The 18,882-nt window shown below is 51.3% G+C and overlaps 1 protein-coding gene and 1 pseudogene across 1 annotated transcript in view; one reads left to right on the forward strand and one right to left on the reverse strand.

Annotated features, from left to right (window-relative positions):
- Positions 1–18,882, reverse strand: part of SH3RF3 (SH3 domain containing ring finger 3) — a 376,001-nt gene that overhangs the window by 152,915 nt on the left and 204,204 nt on the right. Inside the window, exon 2 of the mRNA XM_050753008.1 lies at positions 7,755–8,030. Coding sequence (XP_050608965.1) covers positions 7,755–8,030 — 276 coding nt within the window. The remainder of the gene's footprint in view (positions 1–7,754; positions 8,031–18,882) is intronic.
- Positions 10,694–11,832, forward strand: LOC126933418 (uncharacterized; annotated as a pseudogene).

The raw sequence follows: 18,882 nt of genomic DNA on the forward strand, positions 1-18,882 counted from the left end.
TCTACAAAGAGCCAGAGACTATTTCAGGAGTTGTAGGTCAATTACTCAACCCTCCTTTGTAGCATGACAGCAGTTACAGACAACACATACATGAATTATGGCTGTGTAGCAATAAAACTTTATTTACAAAAACAGTTGGCAGGCAGGATTTGGCCAGAGAGTCCTAGTCCACCAACCCTTGCTTGATGCAGATGAGTGAACTAAACCAAACCGGAAACCACGGGCATCACCGAGAGTCAGATGAGGCAGACAAGTTTCTGGGCCAATATGGCAGCATTCAAGAATTTTATGAATGAAACTTGTTTCCACGACATGGTTTCTCTTTCAGATACAAAGCTCAATTTCATTTACAGGTTTCATGCCAAGTGCTCATTACTCACTGTGGGCCCGTAGACTTCCATATGCTGTTTTCCCTATTCCCTGGTATTTCCAACTTTTGAAAATACACCAAATGCTGTTACCATACAGCAGTGGCTCTCCTTTGTATCCAGGTGGTCTCAGGGTGGTCCTAAATGATTGTAAGTCTGAGCTATGAACATAAAGTGGTTATTAAAAACCGGTATTGCCTTTCTTCCTAAGGCTTGGTAAATAATACATTCGCAAAGGATTCAGGTGACATGGTAGGACCTGCCATCTACAAGGGGTCTTTAAAGTGCATTTTAAACTCATTTACCAGCCTCTTCCAAAGTCTGTTTTCACTTCCACCTGGGGAGAAGGAAAGCCACGGACACAGATGGGCCTTTGTGAAGAACAGAGGCCGCGGGGCAGGGTGCCAGCGCTCGCCTTCCCTGTCCCTCGAGGATGCCACTGGAGGTGGCTGGCGGAGCACACTGCCCTTTGACACCACTTTAAAGGCACATCTTGGCAAATATCGCAGCTCACGTATCAGGCATTTGGGAGCTCAGCATGAAATACCATGATCACTGAAAACCTTGGAGAGTTCCCTCAGCAGCTCTGGATAAACCCACATCCAGCACCTAAGATTTCCCTCTCCTAAGTAAACTGTGTGAAATAATCACATGTAAATGCCAGAAGCAATCCCTGAATGGCCATGAGTGGCCACAGCCCTGCTCTCCTGGTGGCCACAGGAACGCCCCCACTTTTCCCGCTCACGTGCAGTTGAGTGGTTTCCTAGAAGCAGTAACAAGCTGGAGCCCAGAGAAGCCCCCTGACCCTGTCGGGCCCCCCTCAGCCTCTGGGCCTGCAGGGGCGTGGGCTGCCTGCTCCACAAGGCCACCCCACAGCAGTGACCCAGCCTGACACAGACAGAGTCCATTGGCAGCACACAGGCCAGCCACACACAGAGGGCCCAACCCGCTCTGTGTCACAGGGAGAAGGGCAAATTAAAAAGGGAATAGTTCAGAAACTCCCTCAGCCTTTTGGTGCAGAAATAACCCACAACTGTGCCTCCGACAGCTGACTGCCATCTATGGTGGGGCACTTATGGAACTGTGAGCCACCATCAGCTCCCCCACCTAGCAGGCTGGCCCTGCATCCTTGTCCTGCTGTCACTGAGACTTCAGGGGGTTCTGACTTTCCAGAGCATCTAGGGTCTTCCTCTGGTGTTCCCATCGTGTTCATGTATCTGAACTCCAGAGGGAGGTAGGGGCAGCTCAGGGCTGCGGGTAACCTGCAGCCACAGGTGGAAGAGGAGACGTCAGAGGTCACACCCTCTCACTGCTGGCAGCCCCCACTGTGCACGGACACATGCATGCACACACTGGCAGGGGACACTCTCTCGTCTTGTCTCCACGTCTTTGGGTTGTAAGTGCCTAAGGGTAGTGCCCTCCTCAGTATCCCTGGCATTGGGCACACAGTCCAGGGTTGATAAACGTCTGAAAAGTGAAGACATGGACCAAGCAGGCTGGGTGAGGAGACAGAGGCACTCTCACCAGTAGGCCTGCCAGCCCTGGCCAGGGGACACAGGGCACCCCACTCCACTGTTAGGGCTTCCTTCCACGTCCCTCCAGGTGCCCCTTGCTGCTCTATGTTGGGGCCAGGCAGTGGAGGGGTCTCAACCCACCCTCAGGCAGGTGGTGTCCCGTGACTATGAACACCTGCCTCACAGGAGAAGGCGTGTGGACAGGGAGTCTGGGTGTGGGGTGCTCCCTCCCACAGTGGGAGAGGGTAGCCCCCATCTCCAGCAGAAATTTGCTGAGGAGGGTCGAGCTATAAATGAGTGGGGGCACCCAGGCTAGGGGAGGCAACTACACAGGATGAGGGAGGTGGTGGGCTTGGCTACAGGGAGAACCCGCCAGGAGGCCAGTGCAGCTGGGCAGGCAATGAGCCAGGGGCCGGAAGTGGATCAGGCCCTTGAGGGAGCAAGGACTGGGTAAGGTGGGGTCTTGTGGGCAGCACCAACTTTTCCATGACTCCGGGACAGGTGGGTAGCCATTGAGGACTCTGAGCAGAGGCTCCATGTGGCGCAGATACGAGGGGTGGGTCTGGCACCCAGTGGACAGCAGGCGAGGCAGCTGCAGTGGCCAGGGCCAGGACTGCTCCCAGGAGCCAGGCGTGTCCATGGAGAGGAGCCCACATTCTGTGTAGGTTCTGAAAATTTCTGGCAAAGCTTCAGATACAGCCCAAGCTTTGCCTGCAAATCAAAACTGTTATCTGTGCAGTTTCTCCAAACTCCCTTTGCTGTCAGAAGACGCTGGGTGCGGGTGGTCTGCAGGGGCTGCGAGGGTGCTCTGCTCCCCTCTGCCCCATGCCCTGAGAGTTGAGCCTCCTTCATAGGAGTTATCATTGTGCACAGAGGTGGCTGCAGGTGCACTGAGCCTGGGAGGAGAAATCCATGAAGCAAGGAGTCAAAAGGAGAACTGGTTCCCTGAGTTTCCTGGATGACTTCAGGGTAAAGTAGCCCAAGAGGGTGCCCAGGAAGGCAGAGAATGACGTGGAGCCCCCAGCTCTGCACCAGCTTATCTCATGATATGAAAAGATGTAAAGCTAAAGTTTCCTCATCTTCTCAACCCCCAAAGCAATGTCAATTCTCAGTCAGGAAGAAGCAGAGATGACACTGCAAATTTGGAAGCTTGCCCATCGCCTGGCTCTGCTGGGAATATGGCCTCGACACAAAAGGGCTGAGCCCCACTAGCCCCAGGCAATCCGCTCTGAAATTCAGCCACCAGGAAAGTAAAAGCATAGCAGACCAGTCCTGCAAGTTCTCATTCTCCATGCAGTCTGTCTTTAGGAGGGAGGCTTACTTTCCTGCAAATATTCTGGGCGAACATAAAAAGTGATACGTACCATCTGACAGAAGTGCAACTTTTCCTGAGACAGGAAGAAAGCAGAGGGCAGACAGCAAATATTTATTGGAATGCCTATTTTGAGCTTGGGTTTTAAAATGCCTTTGCTCATGTAATCCTAATATCAACTCCATTTGTAGTTAAAAAAAGCAACTCAAAGACTAAGTAAATGTTCGAGTCACCATGCATTACTCAAGAAAAGTGCCATGATCTGCATCTGTGTCTACTTCATGTTAGAGCCCGAACTCTCTCTATATTTGATTTTTATCCATCTACGTCTGTCCCTAGGATCAGAAGAGCAGAGTTTGGAATTAATGCTAGGTTAATTCACAAAGGTAAGACTTCCCATACTTTTGAGAAATGATTAAATGTTCAGTAGCATATGAAGGTCACATGGAAGAGTCTTAAGGTCTGACCAGATCAGGACAAATTGAGGGTGAGATGAGGGTTAGGACAGCGCAGTGGCTGCAGCCACCAAGCCCTGTGGCTCCTTCACATGGCACACCTGGTGGGGATTAGGGCAGACATGGCAAGCCTGGGGGCCCCGCTGCAGTCATGCGCAAAAGTGATTCCATGATCAGCGGGCACTCTCTAAGAAAACTGCACGGCCTCTGAGGATGCCTGAGCATCCCAGCTGGAACTCACGAAAAGCAGCACAGGCCCCGCACAGCAAATGCAGCTGCTTGGCAAGGCGACCACAATGTTCCCATTAACTGAAAGCTACAGAGTAGAGGCTCAATAAACCCTTGCCAAATCTGGCAGGTGAACTGAGTAAGACAATATAGAATTAGCCACTCAAAGAAAAGAGTAGTTCACATTCCCCTCCTGTGCTCCAAGCCCTAGGCTCAGCAATTTATTTGTATCACCCCAGAGTGCACACTGGCATCCTGACTGGGAAGACAAGGTGCTCCTGGCCCAGCAAGGTTATATGTCACCCTAAGTCACAGAGCTGGCATGGGGCCCTCACTGCAAGGCCCTGCCAAGGCCAGCCCCTCCCGGGTGACTGGCCCAGCACGTGTGGAGGCTCCTCAGAAACCAGCTGGCAGAGCTGGGCCCACAGCTCTTCCTACCTGTCATCTTTTTATTTGCATATGCCCAGCTTTCTGGAGTGGGACTACTAAGAAGTAATAAAATGTCATTTTTTAAAGCTGCTTTACAAAAACTGATTATTCATTCTCTTCTGAAATAAAGCAAAGACTAGATTTTAGAAGGACTTTAATTAATGCCCCTTTAACAGGACTATTCAAAAGCACACACCAAAGGTAAAAATCTTGCTTTGATCCACCTACTTTAAACTCCATCAGTCTGCCACAGTGATGCTGTATAAAGGCAGGTTACACCATCGTAGCTTTCAGAGACCCTTCTTTCCTCCCTGACCCTGGGACAGAACATATCCAAAGAATAAAAACATTTCCCAGAGGGGAGACCAAGCTGGCTTGAACCAGCACCTACGCTGCAGCACAGGAACCATTTGGTTCCTGGAGGTCTGATTCACAGGGAGACTGTCAGAGCCAGTGTGTCACCTCGGCCGCATGCCAGGCACGGGGGAAGTGAGGTGGGTCAGACCCACCGTGGGGGAAAACAGGAACTGAGCAGAGAGTCATGTGGAGTTGCCCATGTCTCTTGGAGCCTTTATTTGCGGACACTGGGGAGTGAGAGATGCAACAGGACAGGACGGGCAGCAGGGGTGGCCATTTGCTACCCGACCTCGCCCCGTGGAGGTCAGAGGGTGAAAGTGGGCACAGGGGCGTGGCAGGAAGGTTGTGTCACAGCACAGGTCCCTCTGGGGATCACACCCAAAGGCCTCTAATTCTCCACATTAACCCACAGGATTCAAGTAAAGAAAGTCCTTGAACAAAGAATCTGTGATCTGACACTTTCCCCTCGCCTCCTGTGGGAGCCGTCACAGAGCCTGTAACAGGAGACGCTGGGCCTCCCGTGGCTGGTGCCTCTGCCCTCAGTTCAACCCAGAGGTCACCTTCCAGAGAGCCTGGGCAGCCACGCCCACCTTGATGGTGACATTGGCCACCTGGGAACACACGGACCCCTGCTCGGCTACCCCCACTCCACATGCCAACCACAGAATGAGTCTAAGCCTGACGGCTCTAATTTCACTGTTTCTTGCGAATTATGGAACATGGAATTCCATCACTGACTACTCAGGAGCCCACACTAAATGCCTGGCCTACCCCTGGTGATCCGATGCAGCTCATGAGCCTCTGGCCTGTCTTCTGCACATTCTCCACTGGCCTGTCTCCCGCACCTGACTCTGGGCCCCAGAGGGCAGCACAGCAGCTCTAGTACCCGACACGGAGTCAGGGCCCAGTATGTTTCTGTGGAATAATGGGCAGGTGCCCTTTGTCCTCTTGTCCAGTGGGCTCTAGCCTTCAGCCTGGGGTTGCACATCCGGGGCAGAGGCCCGTGGAATGCAGCACGTTATATGGTGATGACAGGAAAGGCAGGCAGTTGCTCCCGCCCAGAGAAGCTGGGCCTGCCCACAGGCTCCAGGGCCCTGCGACAGCCCCTTCACAGCGGGCTCTCCTGTGAGGCCCCTTGAGGAGGGCCTGGGCTCTGCAGCTGGAGCCTGCCAAGCCTGGAGGAGCCTGGAGCCATTACGGGGTCTGTCTCCTTAGCAAGGCCGTGACCGGACCCTGAGAGTTCAGAGGTCCCTGCTCTTGATCATGAGTGACCATCTGGGCCACCAGTGGCCCCAGGTCTTCTCTTGGGGAGGAAGAGTCCACTGGGCAGAGAAGCAAGGTGGGTTTCTGTGTGCCTAAAAATAGCCCAAGGAAGCTGCTCCTCTCGCCCTCCGACTGAGCTGGGAGGGAGGGAGGCACCCGTGCAGTTTCCTGGGAAGCTGTGCAGCCAGATGACAATCGGAATTAGCATCAGAACACCTTGATAAAAGGAAGGGAGAAGGAGTTGAATCCCTGAATGAAAAATAGATTATTCACTGTCAGGCTGAACAATAGAACAAGACATAAATAGCAGCCACGCGCAGGACATGCCAATTTTGCTCAAAAACAGCGTGCATGGCTCTCCTACCGCCCTCCAGAGCGTGCCACCGCCGAGCTCTGCACTCAGCAGATGGGGGAGAGAGCAGTGGCCTCTCGGAGGCAGGAAGGACGTGGGCTTTAGAAGCAGAGATTTGAGTTAGAATTCTAGTTCTGTTATTTACAACTCTGTGTGTATGTGTGTGTGTGTGTGTGTGTGTGTGTGTGTGTGTGTGTGTGTGTGTGTGTGTGTGTGTGTGTATGTGTGTATGTGTGTGTGTGTGTGTGTGTGTGTGTGTGTGTGTGTGTGTGTGTGTGTGTGTATGTGTGTATGTGTGTGTGTGTGTGTGTGTGTGTGTGTGTGTGTGTGTGTGTGTGTGTGTGTGTGTGTGTGTGTGTGTGTGTGTGTGTGTGTCAGAGAGAAAAGAGAGAGAGAGAGAGAGAGAAACACTGACACAGAGAGACACAGGCAAGACAGAACGAGTGAGGAGAGAGAACACAACGACTTCCTGGCATCTAAAATACCGTGAGGCTGACATAAGGGAAGAATTGCCTGTGTAGGGAGGTGGGAAGAATGTTGAGTGTTAACATTAGAGATCTGCATTAGGATTCTGGCTTTGTCATTTACATCTGGGGGCCGCAGGGAGCAGGTGTAGGAGGGGCAGGGGATGGAGGAGACACAGCAGACAGGACATGAAGATGAAAAGGAGGAAGGGGAAGCAGGAGGGAGAGAGGACCTAGCAACCAGCCTGGATAAGTTACAAAGCCTCTCAGAGCTTTGGTTTGCACATGGAGAAAACAAGGTTCCAACTATTTCCCCTGGAACCTGGGACAGCTGTAAAGACCAAGTGTGAGCTTGTTGGTTGAGCACTTGGTGCAGAGAATTATTCAACAGCAACTGCCAGGACAGCCAGAACCAGTCTCCTCTGCACCTCACCCAGCCCTCGTACTCAACTTCACCTGTCAGTACTATTTCATTTGCTCCCAAATGTTTGCTTCACAGGGCTCCCTATGCACCTGGCTGGCCCTGCCTCAGGTGCCCTACAGGACAGGGCTGTGATGCACGGATGTGAGGCCCCAGCTGTCACCCCCCGTGAGCTGACCAGGGTCTCTGTAGCAGCTTCCCCTGATAAGCCCCTCTCGCGGGACCTCAAGAGTCCTGGAGAGGCGTCATTCCGCCACACCTGCGTCAGCGCTCAGACCCATGACTCAGGTTAACTGCGGGTTCTGCTCTTGGTGCTGATGGAGGCTCATATTATCTCAAGTTCTCACGTAGCTCTGAGCTGGAGCTGTGTGTCAGGCTGCTGCCCTCCATAGCATTCAACCAAAAAAACTACCACCCCATTCACGGAGGCACAGGGAGGGAGGCTGGGTCATTTGCTCAGGGTTCTGGGAGGAGCCAGGATTCAGAATCTGAGGAAAGGCACTGTCTGGCTGCAGGCCTGTGGCTGGGAAGAGCCCTGAGTGGCACAGAGGCTGCACGGGCTGGCGGGGCCCACCCCAGAGCCCACCTTACCTTGGTGAAGGTCAGACAGTCCTTGTCTTGGTCTTTGTCCTTCATCTCGAAATCATAAAGTGCTTTTCCCTGGGGCGGGGCGTGTGGCAAGGGCTGGATGCACTGGATATAGCTGGCTGGGAGGAAGCCCTGTGTGCCGTGCAGCTCGCCATGGTACCACTGTTCATCCACTTTGCGCCGCAGGACGATGATGTCCCCCTTATTGAACTTGAGGTCGCCGGGTTCCTTCCCCTCGTAGCTGTAGAGGGCCTTGCCATAGGGAAGCAGGCAGGGATTCTGCAAGCAAGAGACAGCGTGTGGTCAACGGGCAGGCTCCTTCCCAGTGCCCAGAGTGGATCTGCTGGGGCAGGCCGGGGCTTCCCGGGGGCTTTCTGTGTCCTGGGGGTGCATACAAAGTGCCCCACAAGTGGAAAATATTTTAAAGAAACAGCCTGTCACAGGAACACGCACATACCGAGGCCCCACCGAGATAAGAGGGTCCCCATCATAGCCATTTCTCCTAAATAGGATACTGTCTGGGGCCTTCCACACAGACCACCTCATTCTGTGCAGAAAGGACTCTGAAGTAGGTGCTGGCTGATCTTCATGTACAGATGGGGACACTGAGGCACACAGAGGGAAGGTGACTTTCCCAAGGCGCACACCTAGGAGCAGTAGGTGGAATCTGAACCCAGGGGGTCTGGGCTCAGAATTTCTTACCCAATACTCTGCTGAATCACTTTCCATTGGTTCCTATTTCTCAGGCATTTTAGTCTAAGAAGCTGCCAGATTTCTAGCAAGTATCCAACAATTTTTTTTTTCTTTACTTCTTCTACGTAATAGTCACAGCAACTCAGAGCATGCTCCAGGGGTTGAAGCTGAGCAGCAGGCATGCATGGCATCCGTCGTGCTAAGCGTCCCACTCAGCAGACTCATGGCCAGCAGCACACACACGAGGACGATGACAAACAGCCTGTGTAGAGCACAAGAGCTGTGCCCAGGCACAGGGGTCCTAACAAGCAGTCCCCGGCCATCACAGACCCCCAACCATGACACACAACTTTCTGCTGCGTGTACCTGTAGCAGTCTGTTCCAGAAGTACATTTTCAAGGGCATAAGACTGTATCCTCCTAACACGAGCGACGTTCTTGTATCCGTTGGAGGAAAACCAATCTGTCTGCACCTGTTCTGTCATCCTCGGTCTCAAACCATGACTAGCTCTGAAATCCAAACAAGATTCTAGGCTGCTTCTGCTTGTCAGCGATAAGGAGCCTGTCAAAGAATCCCGAAACTGATGTGATGTCTTCGTCCACTTCCTGGGCTTCTCTTAACTGGCCCTGTCTCATCATGACCATCTGGCCACACGGGCCTCTCTCCCTTTCCTTTATGGGTGGCCAATACCCGCTCAACTGTGGGAGCTTTGTCAGAGGTCAATCCTGTGCCAGAGGAAAACCAAAGGAAAGCCTTGCATTGTCCGAGTGTCAATACCCAACGATTTTCCTACCAGAAGCCGCATTTTCTCACCAGGGCTGCCTATGCCAAGGAGTTCTTCAGTATTCGAATCAATCAATAGAAGCACAAAAGCCTGAAGCAGTAGTACATCGAAAAACTCTTTGTGGAGGACTTAATAGCATGTTGGCAACTCAATCATTCTACATTTATGTTTCAGCAACGTCAAACGACAGCAGTTAAGAGAGAGCCTGCTGGCAAATTGACAAACAGCCACCACTGACCAATTAAACAGTAACACCAGAGGATTTTTCATTGCAGAACTCGAAGAGAAAAAAAAATCCGTTTGCTTCCAATAATACTCATTCTGGATAGCTTTGTAGTGCGAGCACAATAGTGTGTAACGAGCCCCAATTTTAGAGAGTGGAGGCAAGGGGTAATTTGCAAGACAAGCACTGTGATCAGAAAAAAACTGGAAGGGGCAGTTGGCTGCAAGCCATCAGAATAATTCCACTGCCACACAGGGGCCACTCAGCCGCCAGCCAGGGAATCTCAATTTGGGACAATTCTGTCTGAAGATATTTTTGGCTATCACAACCAGAAGGTGGGGTGCTACCAACATGTAACAAGTAAAAGCCAGGGACATTGCCAAACATCCCACAATGCCCAGGACAGTCCCTGCTACAAAGAAAGACCCGGCCCAGAGCATCAGCAGGTTAAGAAACCCTGGTCCAGCCTGTTTGGTTAAGTTTACAAAAAAAGACAGAGTAAGGTTCCTTGTTCTAATAGAACTTAGTCTACGAACACTTTAAAAGTTAAATATAACATGTATTTTCATGATGGGAGTATTTTCACTATTGGCTACATGGAGACACTTAGATATCCATCAAGGTAAGCGGTTTTAAAGGGATGGTAAGAAAAAAAAACATGCTGTGAAGTTGAAAAACCAGCCTCAACAAGATGCACACAAAAAAAGCTTTGCTTTGTCAGGGAATGACTCCATTTCCTTTCATTCTCAAATCACAGGGGTAAGGCTTAAAAGCCGTGTTATAAGAGCTATAGACTCGGTGGCTGTTTGGTGACTTTTGCTACCATTGGTAACAACTGCGGGCAGGAAGGGCCAGCTTTGCACCTGCCTCCATGCGGCACTCCCTTCTGCAGCCAGCTCGTGCTATCTGAGCACACACACCTCCCTGCAATGCCCCTGTGAGAAGGGGACACTGTGTTTCCTCCCCGGCCTCCCCACCATCGGCCTTCTCTAGACTGGTTGACATAAAGGCCCCCTGAAGACACCACTCACACCCACACTGTGTAACTGCGGCCCCGACTTAGGTAGTGTGGCAGGGAAAGCTGGGGTGTAGGGCCAGAGAAACTGAGGCACCTTCCACCAGGCAGCCTGGGGCTGTAGGCCACCGCCCAGGACAGAGGCACTCTGTGAGGCACACACTCCTGAATCACAGGGGGATTCTGCCTTTCATGAATTCTCCGGAGGGACCATGGCCTCACTGGCATCAGCACTGTGGCCTGCAGGTCTCCTTGATGCCCCCCCTTCACTGTCGCAGACCCCAGCTTGACCTGCCTCTGTGCCAGTGGCCCTCAAATCAACCTGTGCCTGTGACGTCCCTTCTGATTAGCGGACTTGATGTGAACCCAGATGCCTGCCTGATGGCTCTGCTGGACATCCACAAGCTCCTAGAGGCCGTCGTCTGTCCCTCCAGCCCTGCCTCCTGTGGCCATGGAATCCCCACTCAGCTGCTGGGCAGGGACCTTCAGTCACCCCTGTGCCCACCCTTTCCCTTGGCCTGGGCACTCCTCCTGCCAACTCCACTTCTGAGCTCTCACCCAGAGGGCCGTGCACCCTCCCCCTCCCGCTGCCTTGCCTGCCATCTATCCTGCGCCCAGTGCAAACCTCCTCCAGTGGTCTCCTGGCTCATCAGCCTGTCATGGGCTGGATGCCCAAATGCAGGGCCAAGCTCACACAACTGCTACTTATGAGCTTCAATGGCTGCCTGCTGACCTCAGGGGATCCGAGCTCCTCGGCACAGCAGCCGAGGTCCCCTAAGCTGGCCTCAGCACACCTGCCCAGCCACAGCAGACAGCGTCCTCAGTCACAAGAAGTCTGTGCTTCTGGAACCTAGAACCTGCAGGGTTTTGCAGACAGAGCTCCATGCTACTTCCTCTGCCCTTCTCACTCCCTCTGAAACCCATACTGCTCCCCCGTTACCAACTGTGCCCTCCTAATTCCATCAGCCACTCACCAGCCATCCTAACTCTATCAGCCACCTTCCTAATTCCTTCGCTTCTATGCCACCAAGGCCCCCAGGACGAGGCTGTGCTGTTCACCCTGATGACCTCAGGCCCCAGGAGTGTTCTCCCTGCATAGCAGGTCCCCTCTATGTGCTGTTAATTCAAAGGCACTCAGGTTAGTCCTGAGTCAGGCCTGGATGGGGATGCAGAAGGTAAAGTTAGAAAAGAAGTATCTGGGACCGGGTATGGTGGCTCACGCCTATCATCTTAGCACTCTGGAAGGCTGAGGATGAAAAATCACTTGAGGCCAGGGGTTTAAGGCTAGCCTGGGCAACATACTGAGACCCTATCGCTAAAAAAAAAAAAAGAAAGAATTTTTTTTTTTAAATAGCCAGACATTGTGGCAAGTACTTGTAGTCTCAGCTATTGGGAGGCTGAGGCAAGATGACTGAGTGAGCCTGGGAGTTCGAGGCTGCAGTGAGCAACGATCGAACCACTGCACTCCAGCCTGGGTGACAGAGCAAGACCCTGTGTCTAAGGAAAAAAAAGGAAACCAGGGCAGGAGTAGGGCAGAAGCAGGGACAGACTAGAGACTGTACTCCTGGCCACCACTCCACAGGCGGTGACCCACCTGCTGGCCCCAACCCGCCTGTTGGCCTCGAGGCTGGGACTGAGAGCATGACTCTCGGAGCAAGCAAGCTGTGAGAGCATGCGGGCTGCAGGTGGGGCCTGTTTGCCTCGCTGGCTGGTGAGCCAGGAGAAGTGGAGAAGCGTAGGGGAGAGAGAAGGCAGGAGAGAGAAGGCAAGAGAGCCCCCTGTATCCCCATCTCAGACTGCCAGACTCAGATTTGACAGAGCAAAACCAAGAGGGGGAATGAATCTTTTTAAGATGCAGGACACATTTCTGAGGGAAAGAAAAAAAAAAGAGTTAAGGAAGGTGCCGAGAGGCAGTTTACTTGGAGGAGCAGCAGCAGCCAGAAACTGGATCTCATCAGGAAATACTCATATGGGTGACACCCGGCACCTCCAGAGTCTTTCATCTTCAAAGCTCTTTATAAGATTAACTAATTAGTGCATGGAAGGGGCCTAGGGCAGGCAGTGCTATTATAGGGGAGAAAAGATTTCTGCAGATTTCGCAGCAGCAACCCGGAGGCCTCTATGTCCCAGCCTCCACACCCACCCAGGAGGGTGGCCAGCTGCTCCAGAGCCTGTTTGCTTTCTGCCCACAGACGCGTTTGCAAGAACTTCTCACACTGTGGCGTGCTCCCCTTTAGAGGAATTTCATTCAAACATTGTCACTAAGCCGCCATTATTTGGGCTCAAGACATTAAGAAAAAGAAATAAAAGGAAAAGGGAAAACCCATCTGGGATGCCTACAGGACAATTAACACCAGCCACCCCTGCAAGGCATTAATAATAATTAAAACTTATAATGTCAATTTCATGGCTCATTACTCAGATGTGGCACACACATCTTCCTCTGGGCTTAATGTCCTACCCGTGGAGACGGCGCTCACGTGGGCACAATGGCGCCATCTCTGGCTTCTACTGGAATCAGGCACGTGGCAGCAGGCTCTAATGAATGTGCTCCTGACAGCCCTGGGTGGGACTCTCAGGCAAGCCATACCCCTGAGCAAGGGCGGGTGCCAAAGCCGGCCTGCAGCGTGGGGAGGGCACGACCCCGACTGGCCTATTCCAGACCTCCCGGCAAGCTGAGGTGGAGAGCGTGGAGCACCGGCTCCCTGTGTTTAAGACCCTAAGGATGCAATCTTTTCAGGAGAGCACTTGTCACGGCTCTCGCTACCTGCTTTCAATGGAGGGCCCCCTCCACGGTTAGCCCATCAGGACAGATTCCCGCCTGTTTTGCTCACTGGTGGATCCCCCGCTGCTGGCCTAACACAGATCACACGCTCGATATATCTTCGGAACGAATTAACACACAGACTAGCAAACCAGTCCCCTGGGACGGGGGCCTTGGCTCACAGCTTCTATCTGGCCCATTATTTTTCCCAAAATATGAGATTCACGGTCCAGGTGACCCAAGATCCTGTTGCTAACAGCAGCTGGGCCTGGAGGAATGGGGAAAATCCCAGGGATGGCTGATGGGGAGTGGGGCATTCCAGCCAGAGGTTCAGCCCATGCAAAGGCCCGGCGTTACAGATGGACACAGGGCCTGCCCACGGGCAGTCTCCAGACCTGTATAGCACAGCATGTGGCCAGCCGAAAAGTGTCAGGAAGATGAACACGTTCGTCCACAGGCCCTGAAGGGTGAGACCCTAATCGTACACACACCAAGCACTGCAAGATCTGATAATGCGGCAGAGACAGTTAATGACCCCCTGATACCCACTCTCTGCTTCTTTTGTCTGGGAGAATACTCCAAATTTCAACTGAGGTCAAGCTTCCAGCAGAAGCCTTCATTTTCCAGCCTTGCCTGCAGGCAGGCGTGGGTAGGTGTCCACGTTTCTGTCCACGGAATGCAAGTCAAAGTGATTCCTGCACATTCTGGAGCACGTTTTATAATGACTCGCATAAGGAAATCTGTCTTCCCACGGGCTGCATGGTAGATATGGTAGGGTGGGCCAGTTTTTCCATCAAACATTATGCTCAGAGCAAAGGGGGAAGAAACCTGGGTCTTGGGGTGACCTTGCAGAACATACCCCCGGACCATGAAGTAAGAAAAAGGAAACTCGATCTTATCTGAGCCATCACGTTTTGGGATCTTATTCACAGCTTAGCCTATATTCTGACTCATTCAGGAAGTCTCAGGTGTATTTACAATTTCTTCAGCTCGTAAGCATTTTTCAAGCCAAGGCATTGACTTTCATAGCACTGCTGAGGGTTATCATTTATGTGCTGTCATCTTTAAATAGCACTTTCAACTCAGAGACTCTCAGATTTAGAAAAGGCACGACTCTTGGCCTTACCTTATTTTAAATAATGTATTTACCAGAGTGTACCCCATCTTTCAGTTCATAGATTTAATCTGCGATGAAGAAGTTTGTTACTGTATCACACTGCAACCAGAGGTTCCCAGGTTTTCGTTTTACAGATAATTAGATTTCGAGTTCCTTTGTCCCTTTTTCTCATTCAAAGCTGCTTGTTGGGTCCTTTTTCTTTCGTCCTCTCTTTTCTTCTGACAGTTTCTTCTTTTCCCGTATTTGCACACTCATTCGTCCAAGAATTGATGAAGAATTGATGAAATAAGACAAAGGAGGAAAACACAACTTGCCCTTCACATACAGGGTGACGAGGCCACTGCTAAACTGCTGTGTGGGATGCAACTGTGAAGACATAAATTGTCTACAGCCAAGAGCTAGCTGCCTGTAGCAGTTTCATGTTGCAGCCAGATTAGAGAGGATTTAAAAGCAAATTTACTTTTCTTTTTTTCTTCCTTTTTTTACTTTTCCCAGACTTTGTTGTGGCCTGTTTCCCTGTTGCATCAAAGCAGCGGTTAGGTCATCTGCGGTGGCCTTAGGCAGCACCTTTTGACAAAGTACCTTGGGCTTAGTTTTCCCATAAACCGGAGATACTCAAATCTGCCCTTCCATGCTTCTTAGTATGTCGAGAACAAAACTGATGATACGTAAAGAACTTTGTGTCTCCTAATGAAGAAGGAGTTATAAAGAAAAATGATCACTGACTACTTGCTGAGGGAAACAGATGTTCCAGGACATGGGTGCCCGGGCCAGGAAAGGCAGATGCTTCAAAGTGTAGAAAGTGGCCAGTGGTGATCCCTCCCCGTGCACTGCAGCAGAAGTCAGATGGGAGAACTGAGGACCACCCCTCCAGCATCTGCACACATTTGCTGAATAAGTGAATTCAGCAAAGAACCGATGCACAGTCCTTGGGTGTAGACCCTCTCTTGCCCTCAGGGTTGAGGTATGTGCTTCTCTGGGTTCCAGCAGTACTGGGGCTCTCATCCCGACCTCGCCCCTTCCTGTCCTGAGCACCTCCTGTGTGCCCGCTGCTCCTACCTCTACCTGTGAGACCCACAGGATCCTTACAGCAACCCTGTGAGCTTGGCCTTACATTATCTGCACTTTACAGATAGGAAATTGGGACACAGTGAGGTCCAGTAACTTGCCCAAGGTCCAAGAGGCAGGACTGGACCCAGGTGGTCTGACCTCTCAGCCTGTGCACTGCTGGCTACACACATCACCTCCTCAAAGTAACACAGCCATTATTTAGCTGCTGCTCCCCACCAGACACCCCTGATAGCTGATTACTGCTCACAGGACTCCTGTGAAATAGGAATTATGGTCCTTTTATAAGTGAGAAAAAATGCAGCAAGGTGGGCAAATTCCTCAGCATCACAGAGCATGTAATCGGGCAACCAGCTTCCAACCACCTGCCTCCTCCTCCCTCCCCCAGAAGGCGAGGGAGGCCTCTGTGGAGCCCTGATAATTGTTTAATTATGGAAGGAAAAGGGCAGCTGTGGGTCAGTCATCCATTAGGCCAGGAGGGTCCAGATCTGTTTACATTTACCCAGTTCGGAGATGCACTGCTCACTTCCTCACTTTCTGGGAAGACAGCTCCCATGCTGTGAGCTGGTATTTGCAGCATTCTAGGCATGTTCTGATAATGTGTACTTACAGGAGCACTTGAGCAAGTCCCCAGCAACCACCAGGCACCTTGAAAAGTGCTCCTGTGATCCCTCCCAGGGAACAAAGGCCTCGCTACCTGCAACCCCTGCAGCCCCACCCAGGCCCTCCAGGACCTGCATCCAGCTGATTCCTGGCCGGCCCCATCTCTCACCTTTCAACTGGCCCTTTGGGCAGCACACTCACCAGGGCCTCCTTCATGGGTGGCCTCGGGTCAGCGGGGCCTTGCACTGGGGACCTGGATCTCCAGCCACCTCAGAAGACCAAGAGGACAGGAGGGAAACGAAAGAGGGGACTAAAGGCAGAGGATTCCTTGAAGGTCCTTATTTCAACCCAAACCAACCACCACATCATCTTAATATATACACATTTTTCACATCATTATTTTCATGTTACCCCTCACCCCCCCCAAAAAAAAGTTGACCCTTGAACCAACATGGGTTTAAACTGCAAGGGTCTACTTATATGTGGATTTTTTTCAATAAGTTATACTGAGTGTGCCCCCGTCCTCTGCCTCCCCGTCCACCTCCTCTACCTTTTCTCTGCCTGAGACAGCAAAGCCAACCCCTCCTCCTCCTCAGCCTACACAACGTGAAGATGATGAAAATGAAGACCTTTATGATGATTCACTTCCACTTAATGAATAGTAAATATATTTTCTCTTCCTTACAGTTTTTTAAATAACAATTTCTTTTCTCTAGCTCGCTTTATTATAAGAACACAGTATATAATGTATAGTTCTTCCAAGATATGTGTCTATCAACTGTGTGTGTTATCAGTAAGGCTTCTGGTCAACAGTAAACTCTTAGGGGTTGAGTTTGGGGGAGTCAAAAGTTACATGCAAGACTGGGCGCGGAGGCTCAGGCACTTTGGGCCCGAGGCGGGTGGATCACGTGAGGTCAGGAGTTCGAGACCAGCCTGGCCAACATGGTGAAACTCCATCTCTACTAAAAATACAAAAATTAGTTGGGCATGATGGCACATGCCCATAATCCCAGCTACTTTCGAGGCTGAAGCAGGAGAACTGCCTGAACCCGGGAGACAGAGGATGCAGTGAGCCAAGATTGTACCACTGCACTCCAGCCTGGGCGACAGAGTGAGGCTGTCTCAAAAAAAAAAAAAAAAAAAAAAAAAAAAAAAAAGTTATACACAGGTTTTTGACTGTGCTGGGGGTTGTTGCCCTAACTCCCGCATTGTTCAAGGGTCAAGTGTAATACAAAAAGGTAAGAAAAAATAAAGTATCTGTGAGCATCTGTGTAAAAAAATAAGTTTCCCTAAGAATCTGGCTCGAATGACAAAGGAAGGAGACCTGTGTTAGAACTGGGTCCCCAGCGCTCGAGGAGTTTTAAGGGTGGCCATGAAGCTTCTTGCTGAAGAGCTCAATTCTGCCACATCCTGCCTGCTCTGTGGGTCAGTTTCCGTACCTCCAAAAAAAGCGTGCTAATTATCTGTCTCACAGGTATCCTAAATGTGAGATCAAATGAGTTAATACAGATGAGTTACTCGTAACAGAGACTGGCACACCGTAAGTACCAAAGGATGGTCTCCTGTTAGTAGCAAATAACTTGCAACTGGGGAAGCCACGAGACGGCAGCACACAGTGTGTTTACTGAAGTTCTCCACATCACATGACACACAGACTGGCAAGCTCCATCAAAAACAGAAGGAGGCCAGGTGCGGTCGGTCGCTCATGCCCGTAATCCCAACACTTTGGGAGGCCGCGGCAGGCAGATCACTTGAACTCAGGAGTTCCAGACCAGCCAGGGTAACATGGCGAAATCCCATCGCTACAAAAAAAAAAAAAATAGACAGGCGTGGTGGTGCATGCCGGTAGTCCCAGCTACTCAGGAGGCTGAGGTGGGAGGATCACTTGAGCCCAGCAGGTTGAGGCTGCAGTGAGCAAGCTATGATTATGCCACTGCACTCCAGTTTGGGTGACAGAGTGAGACCCTGTCCCCCAAAAAAAAAAAAAAAAAAAAGGAGGCCTTAGCAAAACAAACTTGACCACCAAGATAACCCAGCTGGTAGCATACGGCATATGCTGATAGCATATGGCACAGCCATTCAAGAAGGTCCTAAGAAGGACGGTTCTTCCACCAACAGATGACGGACTTTCCTAGCAAACGTGCTAAAGGCTCAGGGAAGCTCCACAGACCTCTTGGGCAGGGTGGAAACGCTGAGGGTGATCCCGTGACCAGGGGTGCCTCCAGGACACCCGCCCTCGCCTGTACAGTCCCTTATCACCATCTGAGGAAAACATTTTGCCATATGTGAGGGGATGGCCACGGTGCAAGGCGCTGGGGACACCACACACAGGAGGACCTAGCCTTGGGTGCAGAGAAGTTATATGACAGATGGGAGCAGGGCCACAATGGGGCCAGCAGCCCCAAGCGCCCTGCACCCAGGGCTCCTGGAAGCCCTGCTGTGGGGAGAGAGGAGAGGGTCCCAGGACCAAGGGAGCCCAAGCTCTTACCTCTCAATACAGATAGGTCCAGAGGCTTTTACAAATCTTTAAATCATGTGGCCAATCTCAGGAAAAAAATCACCCAATGAGTCAGTTCGTACCTCCCTCTCTAGGAAGGCATTTAAGATACATAACATAAAAATGTGAAAACTATAAGTCCTGAATTTACATTTAGGATACTCAATAGCATTTGCTATCATGTTAAAAAATGTTAAGCCTGAATCAAAGCATACCTAATGGTTTGGGCTTATTTCACATAGATACTGCATTTGCCTGCTTTACACTGATTCTGTAATTTGCTGCCCACAGAGGATGAGGTCCGGCTGTCAGGGATACAGACTGCCCTTGGCCCTGGGACAGGAGGAACTCAGCAGAATTCTTCACT

The sequence above is a fragment of the Macaca thibetana genome, chromosome 13, assembly GCF_024542745.1.
Source record: "Macaca thibetana thibetana isolate TM-01 chromosome 13, ASM2454274v1, whole genome shotgun sequence".
NCBI classification, from domain to species: domain Eukaryota; kingdom Metazoa; phylum Chordata; class Mammalia; order Primates; family Cercopithecidae; genus Macaca; species Macaca thibetana.